General features: G+C 33.1%; 1 protein-coding gene across 1 annotated transcript in view; it reads right to left on the minus strand.

The window, feature by feature from the left end:
• Positions 1–259: 259 nt before the first annotated feature.
• LOC6642286 (neuronal acetylcholine receptor subunit alpha-7) overlaps positions 260–24742 on the minus strand; it is a 40380-nt gene continuing 15897 nt past the window's right edge. Inside the window, exons 3-11 of the mRNA XM_002064724.4 lie at positions 17710–18045; positions 17359–17434; positions 13099–13293; positions 11689–11775; positions 8975–9084; positions 2166–2317; positions 1856–1978; positions 1607–1745; positions 260–447 (exon numbers count right to left, since the gene is read on the minus strand). Coding sequence (XP_002064760.2) covers positions 295–447; positions 1607–1745; positions 1856–1978; positions 2166–2317; positions 8975–9084; positions 11689–11775; positions 13099–13293; positions 17359–17434; positions 17710–18045 — 1371 coding nt within the window. The 3' untranslated portion in view covers positions 260–294. The remainder of the gene's footprint in view (positions 448–1606; positions 1746–1855; positions 1979–2165; positions 2318–8974; positions 9085–11688; positions 11776–13098; positions 13294–17358; positions 17435–17709; positions 18046–24742) is intronic.

The following is a 24742-nucleotide window of genomic DNA, read 5'->3' on the forward strand; positions in this document are numbered from 1 at the left end:
TTTTTTTGGTTTTTTAAATTATTGTTATATTTTTTTTTTAGGTTTTCTTTAGAGAGTTGTTTTTAGGTTTTATGTTTTTATATTATTTAGTCAATGGTTTTAAGTGTTTTTGTTTTCTCTTTTTTTGGTTGGTTTTTTTTGTTGTTTTTTTTTAAATTGTGTTTTGTTTAATTTTTTTGTGTATTTTTTTTTTGTTTTTTGGTTGGTTTACTTAAAAAGTTTCGTTATTAATTTAATAATTAACAAATTGATTTTATAATAAAACCAATAACAATAACCACCTCGCCCATATGGCTACGAGACAATAATATGTGGTGCTGATAGTAGTACAGCTATTGTGGCTAATATTGTGAACATTGTGAATATGATAAGGCACAGTCTGTCAACGACCATAGCTGCAAATTTCCAATCATTGGCAATGTCATTGTCCTCGTCTTCTTTACGTAGCTGTTATCGATTATTTTGTCGTTCGATAATTGTTCGTTTTATATTTATAGTTTTGATCAAATTATTATGATTATTTATTTTGGTATTGTGTGAAAAAAGAACAGAGAGGGAGAGATATATAAATTTTTGAAAATTGGATAGAAAATGAACATTAAAATTAATTGCCAACAAAAGAAATGTCACAAAACTGACACTCTAATAACTAGATCTAATATGGTTATATATAGGGTATATATATAGTTTGGTATATTTGGTTTTATGTAGATGTAAGTACATTTTAATGCTTAGTGCAATTTTGAGCATGCAGTAAAAGTATTAAAGTTATATACTTATATGAATATAGATTCTTAGTACTAGACATTTTTAACCTATCAAAAGTTTTTTCTTTTGTCAAATTTTAGTGCATTCTCCTTTTTATAGCCTTTTATTAACAACAAACGTTTCATACAGAATTGTTTTTAATCATCAGGTATTGTGTTTTTTTGGGTATTCCCTTTATCCTATTTTGTTAGTAATGATAACACAATAATAAATCGATATCGATAAAACTCACTAAAAGGATTCACTTTTTTATTGGAATATCTGAATGCTCTTAACTTCCCATATAAATTGTATCAAGAATAATGCAACATTCTAATATGCTGGATGTTAAAAAGAGTTTTAGACTGATATCACCTTTTAAACAAAGTGTTTTGATAATATATGTGGGGAAAATGCCTGTAAGATGGCCTCAATACTTTACACTTTGTTAAAATATTAATCTTAAACAACTAAAAAAAGTTGTCAGGGGTTCGAAACCAAAATGAATGGAAATTAGACCACAAATTGTCTCTAGAATCGAACATTGACTTTTGTTTTCGACCTGCTTTAATTAAAGTAAGAATAGGGGTCCTTAATGACAATATTCTTGAAAACTATTTCCTTAATCAGTATCTGATAACTATAAATATGTTGACCTATAATTTATTTAAGCCACGCTTATTAAAATAAGCAAAGATATCTGATATTAAACTTCTAATAGGCGTAACTACAACATCTCTCTAAAACATAACTAAATTGACTGATTTATTGAGATGTGTGTAAATATTTTACTATAAGTCTGAAAGAAATTGTTTCATTTGCTCTTGAGAGCAACTCAATTTGATTTTGTCCAACATACCTGATCAGTAATAAAGCGAATTTCCTTTAAGATTAAACCTAATTCATATTCTGTTGATGATTTGATGCATGTGTGATGTGTGACCGCATCTGGCATACGTGTGCTGCCAATTGGCCCAATGCTGCCATCATCGCCTTGTCTGCAATGTGTGGAGAGAGAAAGAGAGAGAATAAATCAGTTGTCCACCATTCAAATGAAGTTGTCTAAAGTCCCCCCAGAGGGGAATTTGATATGCTTCGTTTTTGTTACCCATAAACTGTGCGATAGAAAGCCGGATTGTGTGGCAGTGTTCCGCCTGGTGTCATCGGTCGGCAATTGTGACGAAAATCATCATCGATATCCAGCACATTGGCCAACAGAGATTTCGAAGAGCTGCATAAGACCATTAAGGAATTAATATGATTGAGTAATTGGGGAATATTCCCGTTCATAAAAAAAAACCAAATTGTAGTTTCCCCATTTTTGAAAAAAATTTCATTCAAATGAAACTAAAATTTGGCATGCATTTCATATATGATTCATATACGAGTATGAATTTTTAATTCATGTTTTTTGTTACCGCTCTTTCAGCTCAACTTCGGAGAGAATCTGGTGCTTGCGCTCAGATGAGGTGTCCGAGCAGGGCGTTGTGGGGAATTCCAATATCAATGGACGTCCCGGTCGACTCATTCGTAATATCCATGGCAACCAGCATAAAAATACGATGCGTATCTAACGGCAGGTGGCAAAATTAAGATATTTAGAGAGTGAACAAAAACCGAAAAAACAAAAACAAACGAATAAGGAGAAAACAGAAAAAAAGACACAAAAGTTTCCATTTCTTCTGTTTTCGAAAAGTCTTTCAATAGTGTTTATAAGATTATGTTTGTGTATATGTGTGTGTGTAGCGTGGTGAAAATATGTAGCATACTTAACCGGGCTGGGCGGACAGAACGATTTATGGCTCTTTTGCATGAACACAGACTCGAGACTGTCAGTCGAACAGACCACAAGTATGATTTATATTTGATTTTGATTACAACTAAGCAACATGTGGATTGGTACGAGGTGCTTTTGTTATTACACTTAGCTATAATAATATTTATACTTTCTGTATGTGTGAATGTGTGTCTGTGTTTGCATTTGTGTTTGTGTGTATGAGAGTTAGTGTTGGGTTTTCGCCATGGTTGGCATGTTTGGTTTATTTATAGCTAACTTGCATGCAAAATTTATGATTTACAACACAAACACCGTTACAGATACAGATACAAATACAGATATAGATATAAATACAGATAAAGAACACGAAGAGCAACAAATACACACACATAAAGACACAGAGACACAATTCTATGCAATAAGAACAAACAAATATCGCTTAGGCGTCCCCCCCCCCCAAAACCCTTACACCCAATTATTCTCTTCGTGCATCTTCTCTTTCATACACACACACACATACACTTGCACATATACATGTGTGAATGTATGAATATAGAGCTGCTAAGCTATAAATAATCCCTAGAAACATTCACACCAAATAGAGTTTCATTTGATTTACGCTGACTAGTTTTTTTTGTTATTGTTGTCCCTCTTTCTATAGTCAAAAGAGAATGAGACAGAGTTTGGAAAGGGCAACAAGTGAAAAAGGGGGCTGAAAGAATAGAAAAATGCTTTGGAATAGTAAAATTTTTGGCAAGTTTTATTTAATACTAAACAAACAAAAAAAAGCAGTATGTTGGTTATGTCTGTTTTTGTTTTCTCTCTTTTGCTTTTAAGTGGCTTATGAAACTCTGTGGTATTTTGTGTGGATTACAAACAGATGCCACACTATTTTGCTATGAACTCTGGAATTAAAATGGAAACAACAACATACTGGAAGCTTGTTCTATTTGTCACATTAAAAGCTAAGCTTCATTTTGGGTTATTTCATCTGTTAATTAAACATATTTTGAATTGCAATCTCAGTGACTTGGTCTTTGTGTCATCTGTCTTCCTCTATTTTTCCAGTGGTTGAATCCAAAGTGAATTCAAATGCCACAACGAAAATCCCCCCCATGAAAGAAACAAAAAACACAAGAACCAAATCGATTGTCATGGCATGTCATTCTATCCAGTGGAGCTACACTCCCTCGCTTTTCATCTCTGTCTAACCCTCAATTTACAATTGACAACCTCGCTTGCAGTTTGTCTTCTCTATTTTTCCCCATCATTTTGCCCTCTCCACATTCATGTTGGCGGTTTTTCATTCTATCCATTTCTTTTACCAGTTTTTTTTTGTTTTTTGCTAACAAGCAGGAGAGACGCTTACATGGAAATGCGCTTCGAGAACGTGGTTGGCAAACTAAATGCAAAGTTAACCATGGAGCTATGGAGCAACTGGCTGGCATTCGCCATATCCATATCAATATGACCCCATCCTTCCTTCCACCATCTATATTTGTTTTCTTCCTTCCTCTTCGCTTTCGCTTGTCTCTGTCGCTTGGTTTTTGTGCAAATTTTGTGCAAATTGATTTGTTGTTATCATACACTCTCTCACACTCACACACACACACTTACATAACCAACGAAAAAGAAGAAGCAAAGTTAAACGGGTTGTGGGGACATTCTCTTTCTCTGGGGCCAATTCAAGTGGCAGCCAACAACAAGGAGAAGTTGTTGGCAAAACGGGAATGAATGTCTTCTTCTTATTGTACATGCACATTTCTAATGCACCTGCCTTCCTTTGCCAATTGGCTCAATTTTTGTGCCCATGTCAGAACAACTTGCAACTGGGCCAACTTCCACCTATCCTCCAGCTTCTACCATTCACCTCTCCTTCCCTACCCTTTCCTTCCTGCGTCAGTTACTTTGTGTGCTCGATTTCTCGATTTGCTCCAAATTCAATTGCATGTCAGTAATGGAGATGATGGCGGGAAACGGCAAAAAAAAGGGCCGCCTGTCCACATTCTTACGCGAAAACCGTACCAAAAGTTTTCTTTCATGTGAGTGACTTTCTTAAAAGCCAATCGACTTCCACTGAAGTTGCCCTTATTTTCTATTTTCTGTCTTTCACTTTACCATGATTTTTTCATTGATAATTTTATTTTTTGGCAACTAGCGAAACTTTTCATTATACTCCTTAAAACGGACCATTGCAATAAGGAGGTAAAATGTTAGAAATAATATAAGTGATAAGTGATATAAGTAGACGGAGAAATTGTTTTAAATGTTTTCATGATTTTTTTATTGGCCATTTAGATAGCAATTTGATGTAGAGTGAAAAAGCTATTAAGCTAGCATAAAAATCGGTTACATTGATTCAAGTTTTACTCAGTTTAGTCCCAATCACAAGTCCAGTTTTGACCTAAAGTAAGCTAGTACTTACTCCTTATATTAATTTTGAGGTATATGAACTATTTGCATTTGCGATGCAGCTGCTTACAGTTAAATACGTCTATATCTTCCTAATCATTAAGATTATAATATGTTTTATCCAAAAAACTTAAGCATTTTATATTAAATTTATATCTATCATTTAATATCAGCTAATATCTAAATATTTTGACTGAAACCAAGCTAAAACAATGAATATGAAATCGAAAAGCTATTTCGCAGAAATGAAAACGAAAACTATTGCATAAATCAAACAAAAGTTAGCGAAGATTTTTCCATACAAATTTTCTGCAAGTTTTAGGCCTATTAAAGAAATACTCAAAGTTAAAGGCTTTCAAAAAGTTTACAAATATTTGATAATATTTTCCACTGTGCTAAATGTAATTTGCTTATTCGGCATTATTAGCCAGTGACCTAATTCGCAGCCTAACACCTGAGTATGCAGAAATCAACACGAGGAGAAATATTGCTTATGTCAGCTATAATCAAAATGGATCGAGAGATAGAGAATCAATTTTTCACTTACATACATCAAACTGCCACGCATGGATTAATCTATTGCCAGAGAATGAGAATGATTGTGTTTAAATCTACTTTAAATTTGTCAAACTAAATTGATGGGCACATTGTTTGACAATTCAATCAATAATTTGCATAATTTTAATTTTCAATTTGAATTCGTTGCTATTCGTTTATTAAATTCAAGCGGAATTCGCTGATTGAAACATTTTTTGTAGAATCATTTTTTTCCTGCTCTACATATATATAAATAAACTAAACTTAAAGATATGTCTTGATTTCCATTTGAACTAAAGAAGTTGTAGTTATCTAGAATCTCGAGTATAAATGTCTAGTTACTAAATAAAGTAACTTAAGCTACGTTTCCGATGTGATCTAAGTTATTTAAGCCGCAGCAATTAAAGCAAACTTCAATTCAATAAATTGGTGAAATTCTTTGGCCTCAAAATATTAGGTAACCACAAAATGGTGAGAATTTGAAACCGAAATCTGACATGGCTATGGGGTCCAACTACATTTGTGGTCATTTTTGTGCTGCTAATACATTTAGTCTCTATGCAGTAAATTTCCCATCACTGGTATTGACAAATTGAATCATTTATCTCTCTGGTGCAACTCGTTTAATTATAATTACAATCCCAAAACCTTGCACATTCACATTCACACTCATATTCATATTCACATATCTCACAATATGACATTAAATAATTCATATCAGCGGTTTATATACAGAAAAGATATTGTTTTTTTGTTACGTATGTATCTAGTATATTTATTATGTAAACGTATAGGTATATGTATATAGAGAAGACGAAGAAAAAGCGGGCTGAGGAGAAGAGAAGGAAGTAGACGAGTTATCATTTACATTTGCCAACATATTGCTTAATCTGTATACATAATTTGACTGCAGTTGGCATTTCAGTTTTGTCATCATTTCAACTTCTTTTCAGCATAGAATAGTATTAGTAGTAGTAGTAGTAGTAGACACAAATACGAATAGACGATACAAATACTTAGAAGAAGGAAGGAAGGAATAAGAGAAAAGGAGGGGTTGAGCAAAAAAAAAAAACAAGAAGGAAAATGCATAGTGCAACTGGTGACAAAGTTACGAGCAAAATGTAGGCAACTCTGCGTGGCATATGGGAAATGGGGTTGGGATTGGGATTGGGGTTGGGGTTGGAATGATTAGCTTAGGTTTAGTTAGTGGGTTTTTTTGGCTTTTTGGTTGGTTGCTAGGATATTGTTGTTGTAATTTGTAGTTGATGTAGTTGTTCTTGTTGCTGAGGTTATGGCTTACACATATATATATAGAGAGAGAAAAAGGTAAAATAAGAAAATTATTATGGAGAGGGGGGCCCAACATCAACATTACGATATTTTTCATTACATAAATTATTTTATAGTAGACACGTATAGTAGTAGCCAGACATGTTGTTGGTTGGTTACAACACATTCATTTCGTACTCTGTACATCCGTCCGTCATATTTCCCTCATACTTTTCACTTATACTTGTTTTTTGGTATGTCTCTCACTTTGATTTACGTTTCTGGGTCACACATGTTGGGACACCAAAAAAGGAAAACGAATTTTCTCTTAGCCTAACACTGACATTTTTCGCCTTAATAAAAGTTAATAGGACATGGTGTTACTTTTTTTCTTTTTTCATTATTTAAAAATACTTAACTGAAAGAGAAAATAAGAAAATAGCTTGCATAAGCGCCTCTAAGTAGGCATCAATAACTAACACAAATAACGAAAATCAAAAGTAGTTTATCTGTGTGTGTGTGTTTATGTGTTTCTCGGATGTATGTGTGTTTGTCAGTTAATGTGTGTGTTTTGTGTTTTGTGGATGTTGTTACGACAAGACGACGACAACAACAATTTGTTTACAACAATAATGACAATCATAATAATGTAATAACAAACAACAAACAACATATATATTGTGCAAACTATTTGCATTTTTGCTTTGTCTTTTCAACTTGAAGAGCCATTGTAATGAGTGTGCGATGGATGGTATTTTAACATGGATTGAAATTTTCCTTAATCATAGAAATAATAAATAAATGTTTGCATTTATCAGGGAAAAAGTTTGTTTTATTGTTTTTTGAAACTATATTGTTATAAATGTCCCTAGATATATTTATGACCAATGCATTGCAATGCTTTAGTTATATTTTAATGAAATATATGATAAATATATATAAACTGAGTTGCCAAAGTATGATGTTATCGCTATCTTCAGTTTTCTCGTGATGTTCTGAATTCTAAAAATTTTTAAAAATGTTGCAATAATTGAAATATTTTACAGGAAGTCTTTTAAAATTGCTGCCATATTTGAACAACTTGCCATCGAGTTGAAAAGTTACATATTTGTACTCTTGAATATTAGAAGACAGAAGATGAAATTAATCCTGATTGCATGTGTTATTTTCTGTGTTCTACAAGTTTTTCGAACTGATAGTACAATTAAAATATTTAACGTACTGGATGTCTTTAAAATTGCTGCAATTTTGGGGTCATTAGACTTGTCAATTCAAGCAAAAGTAAATTGAAATTTTTTTTTTTCAATATTAGAATAAAATAGATTACATCTAAATTTTATTCGATAATATATGAACGCACTATAAATAAAATATTTGGACTCCTAGTTTTTTAAATGTATCCATTTTCCATCACTTTTTCAATTCTATGGCTCTGTTCAGGTTGATAACGTTTTTTTTTTTTTTTTTTTTTGTGATTGGTGACATTCATTTAGATTTTCTTGGTTTGCCAATTTGATGATATTTGTGTGTGATAGAAAATATAAGTAATTTAAAAACTAACACAAAATATTTACTAGATATAATATTGTCGTTTTTTTTTTTTTAACACAAAGATACAACGTTTAACTAAACAACATAAAAATAGGGGGCGAACACAAAAACATATGTCTAGCTAAACACATAAATGAATTGCTTTTGATGGTTGAGTATTTGAATATTTTGCGTCCACTTTCATTTTTGTTTTTTTTTGCCTTTTGAGATTGAAATCGTATATCAAACAAATGCTAATGCTAGGCGACAGTGGACACAAACACACACGAAAAGGAGGTGGCAACACAGCAGCCGGAACAGCCAAAGGGTGAGTGGTGGTGTGGGGGGCAGTGGACGAGTGAAGGAGCGACCAATGAAGGATGCAATAGTGGCAGGATGACTGCCTGATGTGGTGGCATCCCTTTGGCTGTTGCGGTTGCCTGTGGGCCACGATGACTGAGGCTGACTGAGGCTATATATATACATACATATATAATGCACACATATACTAAATATACATATTTATATATATATATATATATACTTTTATATATGATGAGTGATGGTCGCTTTTGCAATTGTTGTTTGGTTGATTGTGACCTATATATTTTGTTGCTGTTGTACTTGTTGTTGGAGTTTGTAGTTGTTGGAATTTTTTTTTATTTTTTATTTGTTGTTGTTGTTTTTATATATTAAACTTACCCATTCGGACATTTCGTGCGTATCAGCATTTCGATGATGATAATTTAATATTAAAATCGTTGACACAACGGATGAAGCTACCATAAACATTATGCAATTGAAATATGTACCTGTTGGTTGGTTGGGCGTGTTGTCAATATATATGCATATATATATTTTTTTTTTCATTATATATATATATATTTATAGTATATATACATATGTGAGTGAGTGAGCATGTGTGTGGGTATGTGTGTGTGTATGTATCGGTGGCAATTAGTGTAATAGTTATTGTTTGGTGTAGTGCAGAGATTAGTTAGTGTTTTATTTTGTTAGTTAGATTGGTTTTTTTTTGTGTATTTGTCGAGCAATTTGTTCACAGGGTAGCACATATTTCATAACCGTTTTGATTTCGGTTATTTTTGTTTTGTTAGTTTATTTTTTTTCATTAAGGTTTGTTTGAAAGAAAGAAAAAAAGAAGGCAAAGATATATATACATAAGTAATATTTCAGTTAGTTAATTTGGCTTCTTTTCTGGCATAACAATTATTGTAATTAATTGATATTATGGAAGGAAAAGTTGGAATTTAATTGTATTTAACACACACACTTAGGTAATTTGTAAAACGATTTGATTAATTGTTAATATAGATTTAATTGTTGTATATATGGAAGTTAGACACCGAAAGTAAAAGTTTACGCCAAAATCAAAAAAAAAAACTTTAGTAGATGTATTAAATTTCAGATTTAACATTAGAGTCTCGAAAGTAATATATTATAAATATATATAGAGAGAGAAAATTTAAGGCGTTTCCCATTGAATTTGAATTTGAAAATTGAATTATTTTTAAAGTTTTCTAATTATAACTTTTGAGGAAAAAGAATTAAATTGATCGATTGGTTGTCAAAGAGAAAATTTTTTTCATTTTATATATATTGAGTGGTTGTATAAGAGAACTTACTTGTTTGGTAATAGAATATAAAGAAAACATTGAATTGTCATCCATAAGATATTTAATATTTTTTTATACTGTTCTCTAGTCCCTATCTATTCTTGCAGATTTGTTTTTAAAGAGAAATTAGAGTGGAATCTCCATATATTGTCTATATTGTCTAATTATTTTAATCTTTGTTTACTTTGTTTATTCGGCCCTTTTTATTGTTGTTGAGAACATGGAGTTGTTTACCAATTTTTGTAGATGCCAATTTTTTATGAGTTTTTCTTATTGTTGAACGCTATCAAAAAAATATTCACCTGAGTAGTTTACTTCTTTTAAAAGCTTTCCAGTCCTAGTTTTATTGCTATAAATTATAAAATTTCTAGTTTTAGTTTTATCCCTATAATTTATATATGTGGTAGTTTTCGAAATAATTAAACAGACAAACTGCTCAAATAATCTTAGTTTTAAGATTGGCCTTACTCCGGCTTAAACATTCAAGTTAATTTAAAATTTCAAAAAGGACGTATTTTAAAAATAACTTTAAAAAAGTTTTTCTGTTTTGTGGTTCCTCTGTTTCTTTCTGACCCAAAGTTATGCCAGTATCTTCTTAGTATACATATTTTACAAACAATGAATTCCTAACTAAAATTAGAAAAAAACGATATACAATTGTACTAATTTTGTTGCCATTGACTAGTTGCGATAATTGCAAATAACAATAATTAAAGTTTTTCTATGTTCAAAAAAAAATTTTCCCAATATAAGTTCTTAAAGGTTCAATGCCCGAACTAACTCTTTAATTGTTTAAATGTAAGCTTCACTCTAATCTTAATACACAAAACATCTCCTAACAAATTTGCAAAATGCTAGTTCCAATTTCAAATACATCTACTTTTATATACCTACAAAAAAAAACAATACAACCACTCAATATATTCAGTCTTCTTTTGTCTTTAGTTTTCCTATGAATTTTCTCACAATCGAAACAAAGAAAAATAGTTTATATAGCGTGCAAGAAACTCGTTTTCAAATATATGTGTGTGTGTGTTTGTGCATTTTGCAAACCAACTCATGTGTTTGGTGTACGTATATATATATTGATATATATCGAACAATACTGTGTTATTAACATTTATATTGTTTTTTTGTTTTTCTTTAATATATTTGCTGAATATTTCATTGGTTTAATGGCAAGGCATTTAGATTGCCTTTCTATTTAGCATTATTTAGTTTGTTTTCTATTCTTGATTCTCTGTTTTTGGATTCAAAATCATAGCATCAGCAATATCTTTAAAGACTCCAAAGTCAAACGATAAATATCGGTTGGCTTTGAGGCCAAAGATATCGATTATTAAGAGCACAAATTTGTGTCTGATGCTTTATTGGTTTAATCGGTTTATATGCGATTATTTTTTATTGCTTTGTTAGTTTTGTGTGTCAAAGTTTTAATATTATAAAATCATCGGATTTTATATCGGTTTTAAAATCGTTTTAGAAATGCATGAATATTTGTATTATTTATGAGAGAGTATGCATAATTGCAACAACTTTAGATTTATATAAGATATACATGTTATAAGTATATGAAACGAGTATGTAGCGAAGATTATGAAACAGAAGTACAGATAAACTCAAAAGAAAGCACAGTGAATATGAATATATCTATTATGTATATAACAATATATTTATGTTTTGAGAATACGGTTAACGATATTACATTTACAAGCATCAGCAAATAATTAATCAACTAACTATTTTTGTTTTTTATGGGTTTGGTAAACAAAATTATCTTACCTAGCAGAGGCACTGCATCAGAAGTCGCCGGCATAGTCTCAGCAACCATATTGAGAAACACGGTCAACGAGAGTAAGATGGTAACACCTATGATACGAAACGATGATTTGGAATATAGAAAATACATATGATGATTTAGTTAAGCAATTGATTAGTTAGAAATATTGACACAACATCGACTAGAGTACGTGGTGGGCTTGACAATATATTTGGAAAAATAATTTATGTACTAAAGTGTTCATTAGACGATCAATATATAAAAACGTTTCAGAAAGTCTTAAATTTTGAATACTATTTTCAAATACTAACATATTTTTTTAAACTGACTCTTAGGGCTAAGTCCAATCACACAGTCGTCAGAACAAACGAACAGACGTTAAGAGAATTGTTTTTGTCTTAGGTGCTTCATTTTTGGCGCCCAACGTGAATGTATAAACCTTTCCATGACGACTAATTACTTCTTTTTACTTGATGGATAATAATCGAAAACGTTTGAGTTAAAGTTTCTAAACGTTTCAAGCATTTTCCGTAGACATTGATGTAATCTGAACTCTGATTACTTTTTGGTTTTCTTTTTGTTTTGCCTCGTTCACTATAAAGCAATTTTCACTGTTTATTCTCTTGAACTATTTTGACTGCCAGCAAAGTGTTAAGTGCTCGTCATTGAATAACCCACTTGTCTTTCTCCCCCACCCCGCACCAATATCTATTTTAACTTTTGTGTACTTAACTATATATATGCTTAAGTTAAAGTCTTAAACTTTTTCCTTTCTACATTGCTATATAGTATTATACTCCACCGCCGCTTCAAGTTATATGTTTTCGTCGCTGTTGAATACTTTTTACTACTCAGTAGATGGCAACATTAAAAGTTCAATAGTATTTTGTTTACCAAACTCAACCCGCAAGAACCAGAGAACGAGAGCCAACGAGCAACCAAACTGTGGCGTCATCATCAACAACATGGCCAATAACGTCTAATGTGCGACATCAGTCGACAGAGCCTTCGTGGCCTCCAAGCGCTCATCAGAAACATTTGCTGGCAGACATCTAATTTTAAATTCGCCTTTCGGCTTAACCAAGGCCTTAGTTTGCCGTTCTCTATATACGAATCGTGAAGGCGAACGGTAAGGGTGGGTGAAGGGAACGAGACTGTCATTATTTAAAAAGTACTTGGCAAATACTTTTCGAAGAGACGGTGGCAGCGAGACGGAGATGGAGGACTCTTAAGCTGTTGGCATGTGGGTTTCCTCCACCTCGGTAAGTATTTGTGTTGGTGTGTAAAGTGGATTTAAATTAATGTAGCTTCTTATTCTTACAACTGCCTCAACTATATAGTCTGTACTTATCTCTTGGTAAAAATCTGTGTGTTCGTTCGTTTTTGTGTTTTTTTTTTTTTGGGACACTTACCTAACGATAATTTTTCACCCGAATCCGGGGGCAGGGTAAAGCCCAGCAGTGCCATTGATGCAATCAACACACACGGTATGATTAGATTAAAAAAATAGTACAAAGTACGACGACGTATGATAATGGCGAATGTTATATCTATATATGGTTCCGGGCAGCAATTGTAATAGATTTCGTTGCGTTTACCAGGCACACCTATAGACACATGCATGATTAGACAAAAGATTAATAAAAATAATGTAAAAGTTTATATTTGTGTATCTCAATCTCAATTCGTGTGTGATTCTCTTCTTTTGTTTCTTAAATGGTTCTTGTTATATTTGTTGGTAACTGCGGCGACTGTCTTTTAATTACTTCGGCCTTGGTTTAGAGCATATCTCGAGCATTTGATATGAGTTATGGAAAAGCAATAGCAATATATTTATGTATATAGAGAGAAAGACAGAGAGAGAGAGAGAGTAAAGCTTAGGAGAAGCAGAAAGTAAAGACTAAGCAACTAGACTGGCTCAAAGTATGAAAATATTATAAATATGATAGAGAAATTTCTGGGATTCAGTGTGTGTGTGGGGGTTAGGCATGCTGAGCGTTTGTGTGTGTGTGTGTGTTTTAGGGGTGGAGAAAGAGAGTTGAAAATAAATTTTTAGTTCCCACTAGTGGGGAAAAGAGGATACCAGAGAGAGAGGGAGAGGGAGAAAAAGCGAGTTGTATTTATCTAGGCAACTAATTGTAAGTACGTAAAAGCAGAGCATTTCAGTTAAGTTTTACAAGAGTGGATAAAGTTGATGTTATGCACTTTTTTGGTTTTCCTTTTTTGCCTTAAGTGTAAATACAGTACAAGGAAAAGTTATGAAAAGAGATAAGAAAATGTTTTGGGATGGAAGGTTGTGTAAGTAATGTATTTAAGCAAAAGTACAGAAGAAAGTAGTTTTAGTAGTAAATAGACTCTAAGCAGTTTCCTTCTTATACGCTATGTACCTATAATACAAACTTATATATATATACATAATCTGACTTGCAGTTGCTCAACATTTTAATTGTCTAACCACAAAATAAAACTTTTTCTTTTCGTTTTTCTTTTTTTTTTTTTTGTTAGCTGTTTTCTTACCATATGCCTCCAGACAAATTTCATGCTAAATTACCTTTCAACTTAGTCCAGAGATTACCAAAGGGATTACCACAGACAGCTTCTTGGTTAAGTATTTAAAAATGACCCAGCTACTTATGTGCCACGCCTACTTACAACCACCCTTCCCACTACCCACAACTAAACCCCACTGAAGCACATTCTCTGCTCAACTTGAAATAATTTGCATAAAGTGGCGAAAACAAACAGAAAAAAAAGGAGTCACAAATGCGCATTGAAGAAGTGAAAATGAAAAAAAAAATAGAAACTTTTGAAACTCCAAAAATGAAAAAACCAGAAACGAAAATTACGCAAAGAATAAAACAAAACCGAAAGCTAAAACAAAGGAGAAAAAGAGAGAGAGAAACAAAGAATGGCAAATGAAAATAAAATTTGTTGCACAAAACTTTCCTTTAGCACTTTTGTGGCTAGTGTAAAAGTGAAAACTTTTTTCCGCCCATGTTTCGGTGGCTGTCTTAATTTTAAAGCGTGTATATGTGTGTGTTTTTAAGTGCGAGTGTGTGCTCATATATGTCTTTGCGTATGTGCTTGTCTGTGTGTGAGTGTGTGTGTGGTAGTGTAAAAGTATTTGTCTTTTAATTTCTTAATTGGTTTGCTGCGTTTTCCCCTCTTTATCTGGCTGGCTTTTCTATCTCTTCTGTGGGTTGAAAAACTTTTTCAGCTATCTCTTGGGGTGGGCGTGGCATGTTTTTTCTTTTTTTTTTTGTTTGCAGCTAACTTGGCATTTTATGCGGAAAAGTGCAATTTACGCTTTTGTCTGTGCGCCAAAGACTTTTCTTCATTTTAATTCCTCTCGTTACAGTTTTTCACTTGTTCCTAGAACATTTTTGCTCTCTTGTGTTTTTATTAGTTATTTTTACTTGCTTTCGTTTGTTTTCCCCTTTCTTCTTCTTCTAAAGTTTGCTCCTTGTGCTATTTTGTAATTTACAAGCTTAAATATAGAAAAAAAAACAATGAAAAAATAAGCTGTCTTTGTTGGGGGATTGTACCTTTTTATCGTTGAGCATAGACATTGTTATAAAAATATTCTCTTTGTCAGTGCCAAAAAAAAAAAAAATTTGCTGAAGAGTATGCTACGAAAATTGAATATCAGCTAACAGGAAATGGTGAAATCTTATTACCATGAAGAAAGTTTTTCTGTGTTTTTTGAATAACTAATTGAATATAAACTCCTGCACTTTTTAAAGTGTCCATATATGCACACTAGTCATTTGTTTAAGGTTAAAAGTTTTCATTTCTGGCAAATTGCTTAATTTATTAGACAAAAGTTGGAATTTAATAAAGGGTTCTTTGTCTATGTTAAGACAGAATTGAATTCAACTTAAATCTAATCAAGGTTTTGATTTAGAACTTTATGGCAATTAAATACTACAAATCTTTATGGTTAAATTTCCTTAGATTTCATAGAACAAGCTCAAAAGATTTAAACTTTATCTATTAATTTTAAGTACAGATTAATCAAACAATTTGGAGTGTGCCAAAATAAACTTCTCTAGTTTGCCTTACCCATATCTATCAATTTTGTCTATTTCTGTATATTAACCCATTAGATTCAAATTCATATAAGTCTTTCATTAAATAAAAAAAAAAAACCATAACAAAACTAAATTAAAATTTTAATTGTTGCCCTTTTTTGTTAGGTTTTTTCATTTTTTGCATAACATTTTTAAGTTTATGTGTGAGAATTAAACTATAATGCAAAGCGAATGCAAATGCCTATGCACACTATATATATGGAGCAGAAAAAAAGGATGTAAACATTATTTATTGCATATGATTATTTAATTGAAGCTAAATTATCAGTTCTAAACAAAATGCAATTATTTTCACTTAACATTTAACCTGTCTCTGCAAATGTTGACAGAATTTTGTTCTTGTAGAAGTATTTACAAAAATTTTTAAATGGAGAGAAAAAACGATCTATATCTCTTAGGACTAATCATTCATATTCTTATCACCATGCCATGTTAGATTTTGAGCAAAAAGATATTTAATTTCTAAATGGATGTGGCATATTTTAAGTCCGAACCTTACCTCTTATGTTTTTTTATTTTGTATTTTATTTTTCTTATATCTCAACATAAAAAACTTGCAGTTAGGCCAGCATATTTAGACCCGATTGAAGGATCTGGTCTAAAGTTATGCTAAACTAATGCCCGCTTAACTTATTTTGCATTTATCATAATTTTCTTTTCTTTTTTTTTTTGCTCTAAGTAAGATAAAACGAAACATTTACGCGGCTATTTCGGTCTTGAAAAGTTAAAGCGCCCAAAGATATAACTATGTGACAGAATTGTTGATTGGTTTTTGTTTTGGTTGAGTTAAGTGAGTGGGAGAACTCTGGATAAGCGTGAGAGATTGAGAGATAGACTGAGAGAGGTAGAGATACATGTATATATATATTTAAAGAGAGAGAGAGAGAGAGATACATATATATATATAGATACAAAGAGCAAGGTATGAAAGTTAAAGTTGAGAAATAGTAATTTAACTAATACAAGGATAAATCGATGAAATGCGTCATTATTCTCTTGCATTTTAAATGCCAAAATGATTGAAATCATCCGACAAGTAGTTGTAAAATTTCAATCAATTTGATAAAGCAAACGCAGTCCAAGTTTCGAACGGTACGAGTTTGGAACATATTTCATGTTTCTCGTTTCATTTTTCTATTTTTTTCTTGTTGTTGCTTTAGCCGACTAACTTTTGAATCCTGCTTGTTAGTTAGTTAGTTAGATAGATAGAGACAGAATGTGAAGAAATATGTATATATTTCGAGAGAAATAGAGTGAGATAGAATGAGTAGAGTGTCGGTGTGTGTGTGGGTTTTATGTATGTGTATTGTGGTGTCTTGACTCCATGAATCAGCAGCATCTTTTGAGAAAGATGAGAAATTTTCTTTGCACACGCACACACAGAATACACACACATACACACATCAAATGTTTTTTTTTTGCCGTAATTTCTCATATGCCGAGAACGTGAGTTTCTTTATTTTCTGGTAGAAAATTATAGACTTCATAAACAAGAAGTCTCTTTCTGTTCTTTCTTGTGGTATGTCTGAATCTGATTTGTGGAATATATATATTCATCTGACATTTTTGGCCTTTACTCACCCAGTAGTTCCCACTCGCCGTTGAGCACGTAACTGCTGATATCACCGCCAGTTTCATCTTGTAATTGTAAATCCAACTTTATTTTTTATGATTGATTTTTCAATTTGTTTTGTTTGTTTTCGATTTCGCAGGGAGAGGGTAGATAAATATAAATATATGATTCATTTTTGAAAAATTAAAACAAAACACAAAAGTTTTCTTTGTTTTTTTTTTTTTTGAATAAACCAAAGAGAAAATTATAATTGAAAACGAAAATTTGATTTCAAGCATTAACAACTACGAGCATTTTCATATTCTTTGTACTCCCTTTGGTTGCCTTGCTTTATTGATCTTTGGAGACTGAATTCAAACCTGAAATCCATCATAGGTCCAACTGCCGAATTTCATTTCACAACGCTGATCATCGAAGGGAAACCATGTGATATCGATTTTGCATGTCGATTTAAAGATGCCCGGTGGCACATACAAACAGGAGCCATTGTTTCTAACCACCACATTGGTTTGATAGGTGCCATCGAATCCTTCGTCGGCGCTATTGTACATAAGGACATCCGGTTTCCAGATGCGATGCGGCGGTATACGTAGATCCTTAACCCCACCATAATCCGAAGTATTCCAGCGCAAATTCATGTCATTCCATTCGAGTTTTAGCCACACATTCGTGACCAGCAATTGATTTTTCTCATCCTGCAAAACGGAATGAAAATGTAAATTTTCCAATTAGTTGTCATCGGCCAGAAAAATAAATCGATAAGGAATTAAATGTGAATGTGCTTTCCGTTGTCAAAGTGCACTTTGTGGTTTATTGAAATGTATAATTAAATTCCGCAGAAATGTATGAGAAATCCATCCATTCAAAGATCACACAAAAATCACTTTCGAAACATCATATCAATTTAATTTCCCTCCAGAACTTTAATCAAAGCAGTTGAATTTTTAAATACCAAAATAAGCCAAACTGCGAAATAAAAAAGCAGGCTAAAAACAGGAAAAATATTTTTGCCCAACGGACGCGGCCCAATAACCAAAATCCGCGCTTTACAATCAGGAAAAAGAAAAAAGAGCGCTGGCTAAAAACCAACCAACAGCAGCCGCAGTAGCAACAAAAAACTTCAGTTTGGGGAATTGTAAAAAATTCAACAACTGTACACAGGGCGTATGTGTAATTTACAATTAAATACCTAAAATATTCATGGCGCAGTTGAATAAAAAACTACAACAAATTTTTATCCAAAAGTAAAAAAATGAATCGCAAATCTCTGGCGTTTAACTAACCAAGTTCATACAAAGTTTTTAGGTCCTTCCTATATAAATGTACAGTACAAGTTTTTTTAACTAGACAATTTCCTGAACAAAATGACAATCCTTTCTCCCTCTATCTCTTTCTCGCCCAAAAATGTAACCGAAATTGCGGCTTGTTTGCTGTCAATATGCTTTTCGAGCTCACTAACAAAATCGAAGCCCAAGAGCTGCAATTCTGCTTGGACTTGGATAATATTGCGGTCCAATTGCGGCAAAAGCAAAAATTTTCCACATAGAAAACGTACAGCATACCACATTACTGTGTGTGTGTCTGTGTGTGTGCGTGTGTGTGTGTATGTGTATGTGTGTGGAATGTTTGCCTAAATATAGCCATTACATTATTGCACTTGACTACAGCAACAGAGTCCATTTCAAACTCAATTCTCTCACACTCTGCGGTTCACTTTGCGTCGCATAACCGCAGAAAAACAGACTGGTTTTCCCCCCCTGTAAAGTATGCTATAGCAATGCAATTTTTTGGCATGCTCTCCACATAGCTGTGTGTGTGTGTGTGTGTATCTGTGTGTCATGGTTGCGGTAGCATCCTAATAAAAGTGAATTTTTTGTGTCAGTGGGTTGAGTTTTAATTTTTTTTCCTCTTAGTTTTGGCTTTAGAGGCGTGGCTTGTTGGTTAAAGCAATTTGGCTTCTCTCTAGTTGGCTGCATGTGTGTATTATGTGTGAGTGTGTGTGTGGGCTTGTGATAAACTAATTTCCATAGTGCTTGTTAGCGAGAGGGAATGAATGAGAGTAGCAGCAGCCTTCATTCTGATTTGGCATTCAATATGCTACCAATCAGTCATAATCGAGAGTGGAGAAAGAAATGCTATAACCACGATGGTTTTAATTGAAAACTGGCCAATTTTTTTCCAATCAACAAACAAAGAAATTGGAATTTTCAGCCGATTCAAGTACACAGCTTTTATGCAAGTGAGTTTTTTTGTTTGTTTATTTTTAACCATGGTCTTCAATCTGCACAATAGGTAAAATAATAAAGTCCATACCATATAATTCTTTTTGACAAGTTTTCCTCCTCTTCCCGCCCATTTAAAAGGAATTCTCCAGCACTTGATGATATATTATGCTCATCTTCTATGAAAACCAAGCGCACATTTTTCATATCCTTTTAGTTCACTTTACTTCTCGACTCCGGTGAACTCTCAACTTCATTCATTCATTCCACATAAGTATATTCCATCATATAAAGAAATAACAGCAACAACAACAGAAAAAAAAAAAACGAAAGACCAAGTGCCACCAATCAACTTATGACTTTTTCCTTTGCATTTCGTTAGCTTCTCTTCTCATCACATTCTCTTTCTTTTGCTCTTATTCATTCTACCATTTCTAGTCTTGCTGTTTCCCAATTTGCATTTTCTATGCTCAGAACAATTTTTCTACACAATTATAAAACTGAAAACCGCTGAAAAAGAAAAAACGAAATAAAAATACGTAAAAAGGAAATGGCTCCAAGTTTAATTAAAATAAAAAAAAAAATGAAAATTATGTGGATGGTGATGACGCTGATGAGGAGTGAGTGGGAAAATGTTTTTGTGGTGGGGATCCGTGTGGAGAGGGCCCACAGAACCAAGCGAATGAAAATAGAAAATTTGTTGTCGCCTTGGTGGCCTCAGCAAACGCGTTGTAGTTGTTGTTGGTGGTAGTGCTGTTGCATGCAGCAGACCAAAATGTTCAAAAGGAGGTTGCTCCTTTTGCTATTTTCTATTTGTTTTTTTTTTCTTGTTCCCGTAGAGTAAACCGCACAAACAGTGAAACAGACGTTATATAAACGAAGCTTATTCGCATTCAAATAGTGTGCGTATATGGCTAAAACCTAGTCTGTGGGTAGGGTGTACTCTATAAAAATGTCGTTCAGAAGGGGGTCTTAGAATGCGTACTGGCAATATAGAGCTAGCTACTTTCAAAACATTGTAGCCACCTTATACTTAAAGTTGGTCACACTGCGAAAATAACTATAACAACTAATAATTACCGAACTATCATAGATTTGCCTAATAACTTTTACATGACTTCTCACTCAAGTCTTGAATATCAAAAGAAACTAAACTTTAGAGAAAAAGAGATATAAAAATCTTGTTATATTTGAAATATAGCCACACTTTTGTATAAATTATTTGACTTGGACAGCATTTTAATTGCGAAAATTAGCTTAGATGTGGGTTTTTGTCTGAATTGAAAAAAAAAAACCCAGTTATGTTTACGTAATAAGTTAAATTAGAAAATAACATTATCTGCTTGGTGTGACCCTACTCCAAAGTTATTAGCTATTTTGCCGCTAAAAACAGCCAGAAAATTAAATGAATATATTTCAATATCAATAACTTTACAAAGCATAATACAATTAATATCTGTTAAAATTAATTTTCTTAAACAATATATTCACATATTTTACTGCTGAACCTTAATTGAATAAACCTGTTTTACACTTTTTGACTTGGGTTGCTAAATTTTTATCAAGAAGTTCTCTTAAAACGTTTTTAATTATTAACTAATTTAAATTGCATTATACTGCACAATGCACTTTAAGCCATTAATTTACCATAACAGTCACTTGACAGTTCAAAACACACACACATATTATGTTTGTATTTAAGCGGTGATTAAGTAAAGTGGTTTTTTTTTGGTTGATTTTCTGCTTTTTGCCCCCCAAAATAGTTTATGATCCCTTTAGCAAAATTCCCTGCCTATGCTCTGGGTAGCAGAGGAAAAAAAATGGCATCAACGAGCAGCAGTTGTTGAATTTTAAATGAGCAGAAAAAAGCAAACGGCAAAATTATTACAGCCCAAGAGTTTCACTGGCTGTTTTTTTTTTTTTTTTGTTGCCTTCTTTCGTTTTGTTTTTTTATTTTTCATACGAAGAGGCCAAAGACAACTTTCGGCATGCGGAAATTTGCATATACATACATACGTATACATAGGCACATATGTCTGTCTGTATGTGTGTAACACACATATACAATTGCAAGCGGAGTCAGTTCATTGACATGGGGGACATTCGAAGGGGCGTGGTGGACATGCATACATATACACACACACACACAGAGGGGGAAAGAAGAGTGTAGCATAAAACGCGGCGCGCATTCCCAACGCAGACACAAGGCCTAGTTTTTCCCCTCTATCTGACTCGTTTCTGCTTCATTTTTATATATCTGTCTCGCTCATTGTCTTGTATGCATAAAAAAATGCTTACGCCCTTCTTCTCCTGCTTCTTCACCACTTCTTTTCCCACTTGTAATGCTCATCTCGACTTCATTACTCATTTTCCGCTGATATCCGTTGGATATTCCCTCTCCCATACTCATTTTCCGTTTTCGTCTCTACTTAATCACTTTTCTTTTGGCCTTCTTATCGCAACTTCCACTTTGTTCCTCTGCCCCAAACCACCTAGCACCTCCTACTTCTTCATCATCTTCTTTTGCTTCTCATCCTTCTTATTGACGCCAATTAATCTGCCACTCGCTTTGTCTGCGCCTTTTTAATTAATGCGCCTGGGAGTTTGTTTTTATTTTATTTTGTTTAATTTTTTCGTTTTTTTCTCCCCTTCTTTCTCTGCTTGTTGTCTATTTTGTAGATTTTCTTTGGCATAGTTTTTCAGTTGTGTGCACAGTTCATTTATCATGACAAATGAATGCTTAGTTATTCGAAATGCCTTTGTTATTTTTATTAAAATTTTAGGCAAAACAATTTGCCAGCAGTTCATTTAAATTGACAACTAAAGTGCTAAAGAGTGGTAATTACTTTTCACCATTTGCTTAATGCATTAATTCAGTTTAAATAGTTTTATCGACAGCAGTTTTATAGTAGCAGCATCAGCTTCAGCGATCTTAAAGGCAAACCATAATCCTCTTAATTCGAGAAGGTTTTTTTTCTTTAGGCAAAAATCATTAATACGCCTATTAAAGTGAGTCTTGTCTTTTGCTTGAAATGGACACAATTAAACTGTGTATTGAAATATATCAAAAGTCCTATTCCTGATGGACTTTCAAGTGTTTTTGCGCATACAAATATACCTACAAATTATGTGGATGGACGTTATGAGCGACTAAAATATGCCACATGCAATGACCACAAAATTCAATTAGATTCATTTATAGAACCACAAAGCATGCAAAGAGACGGGAATCAAGATGTGGTAAGTCTTTTTAAAGACTCAAAATACGTTACATAAAAGCGAATCGTTTAACTTCATTCAATTCTAAAATTAATTGTCATCAATTCTTCTAATGCCTAAGAAAAAAAAAACAATTAAATTGTAATGAGATCCCATATAGTTTTCCCAAAGTATTCAAAACTTTCTAGAGATGACATTGAAATGATATTGCAAGAATTAAAAAGACTTGACTCCACATTTCATTCATAAAAACCATATTTTGTATTTCAAATCAAGTATATATATATAACATGTGGAGACATTTCTACCGGAAGCAACGTTGGACTAATTTGCTCTGACATTTCCTCGTTATTCTAATAAAGATTTACATAGAATGTAGATTTACTCAGATTTATATTTGACTGTAAAAGAACTCTTTCTCAAAGAGTTATACATCAAAAATATAATTTTAATTACGCTCCGTATGAGAAACGTATTTAAAGATATTGGTAAGAAGAAATTTAAACTAAAATTTATTTTAACTGTCCAAACGGACATTGTTAGGCTTCTTATTAAATTAGTGATTTCAATAAACAAAATCTAGTGCATAGCCCACCTGAAAAAGCCCAAACAATAAACAAGGCTCTCAGCAATTTTATCAAGAGACACAAAGTTTCGTTTTAAATTGGGCCTTGGCAGCCACTCCAAAGCCTAAACTCTGTTTAGATTCTATTAGTCTGAAAGCCATTCGAGAGTGAGGTTCTATTTAAAACTCAGCCTGCATTCACACGATTCCTGGCCTGTTGAACCAACATTAGTACAGTTGTGTCAACTGTGGTCGAAACACTGTCCCAATTTTTGACGAAAAACACTTTCCTACGCATATAGACCATAATGTAATGGTATGCCATGGACAGGGAGCACATATGACAAAGTTTTATCTAAAGGCTGGATTTTAGAGCACAGGCACACAGGGTGAAGAGGCCCACAGAGACCAGGATACACAGAGACACACTCATATGTATAGCTGCAGTCATTCGCACATGCAACAACATCAATCAAAGTGAAAGTGAGTGAAGCTTTCTATCCAAGCCAAAATAGATGCATTGAAAGCGACTAGAAAAGTATGCCAAGCATGGTGTCCTGTTTATGTTGATGAAATGCATGCAAAGGACTCCACTCCACTCCACTACACTATACTCGGCTTTATCCCTTTTAGCAGATATGAGTTAAAATCTGTTGAAAGATGTGGGCGAAATTGAAGAAACCTGATTGCATTCTAATATTCTTCACATGCAATCAAAAGGTAAACCATGACTTGTTATTTTCTATTGTCCTTCTACAAAGAGAAAAATAAGTACAAGAAGAAAAGAAACGTAACACAATATACTAGAACTTCAAGTCCTGTGTGTTGCATGTATTTTTTACAGTTGACCCCACCCTGGAGAGCAATTATGACATCAAATTCTTCATATGGAAGTAGGGAAAGGCCAAAGAGGGAATGGAGCACGCACACAAACACACACACACACAAATGCATTTTAGATGCCAAGTTGAGATTAAATTTCAAGCATTGTGGGCGGACATGATTTAAGGCTTAATCACTTGGCAAAGTGTCAGATAACTCAGAAAGACGACAACGACGACGGAGACAGAGACGGAAACGTCGACGTTGCAGCTAAAGTTGAAGTTGACTTGGCTGATAAGTAAAATTGATGAAAGGCCAAAGGACTCACTGTCGTTCCTCCTCTATCTCTCTTCTTTGCTATCTACTGTGTGTGTGTTTAAGTGTATGTATGTATGTATGCGTATGTCCTACTTTTGTAGGACACATTCAAATTGAATTGCAACTGCTCTTTCCCTCTGATTTTTTCTCTAGTTTACACTCTTCCACTTGACTCTCCTTTTGGCATGGTCTTTGCCAGGTGCTAAATCTTCAAATTGCTTTGAGACCAGCAAGCTTGCTTGCCAT

This window comes from Drosophila willistoni, assembly GCF_018902025.1.
Source record: "Drosophila willistoni isolate 14030-0811.24 chromosome 2R unlocalized genomic scaffold, UCI_dwil_1.1 Seg167, whole genome shotgun sequence".
Classification (NCBI taxonomy): domain Eukaryota; kingdom Metazoa; phylum Arthropoda; class Insecta; order Diptera; family Drosophilidae; genus Drosophila; species Drosophila willistoni.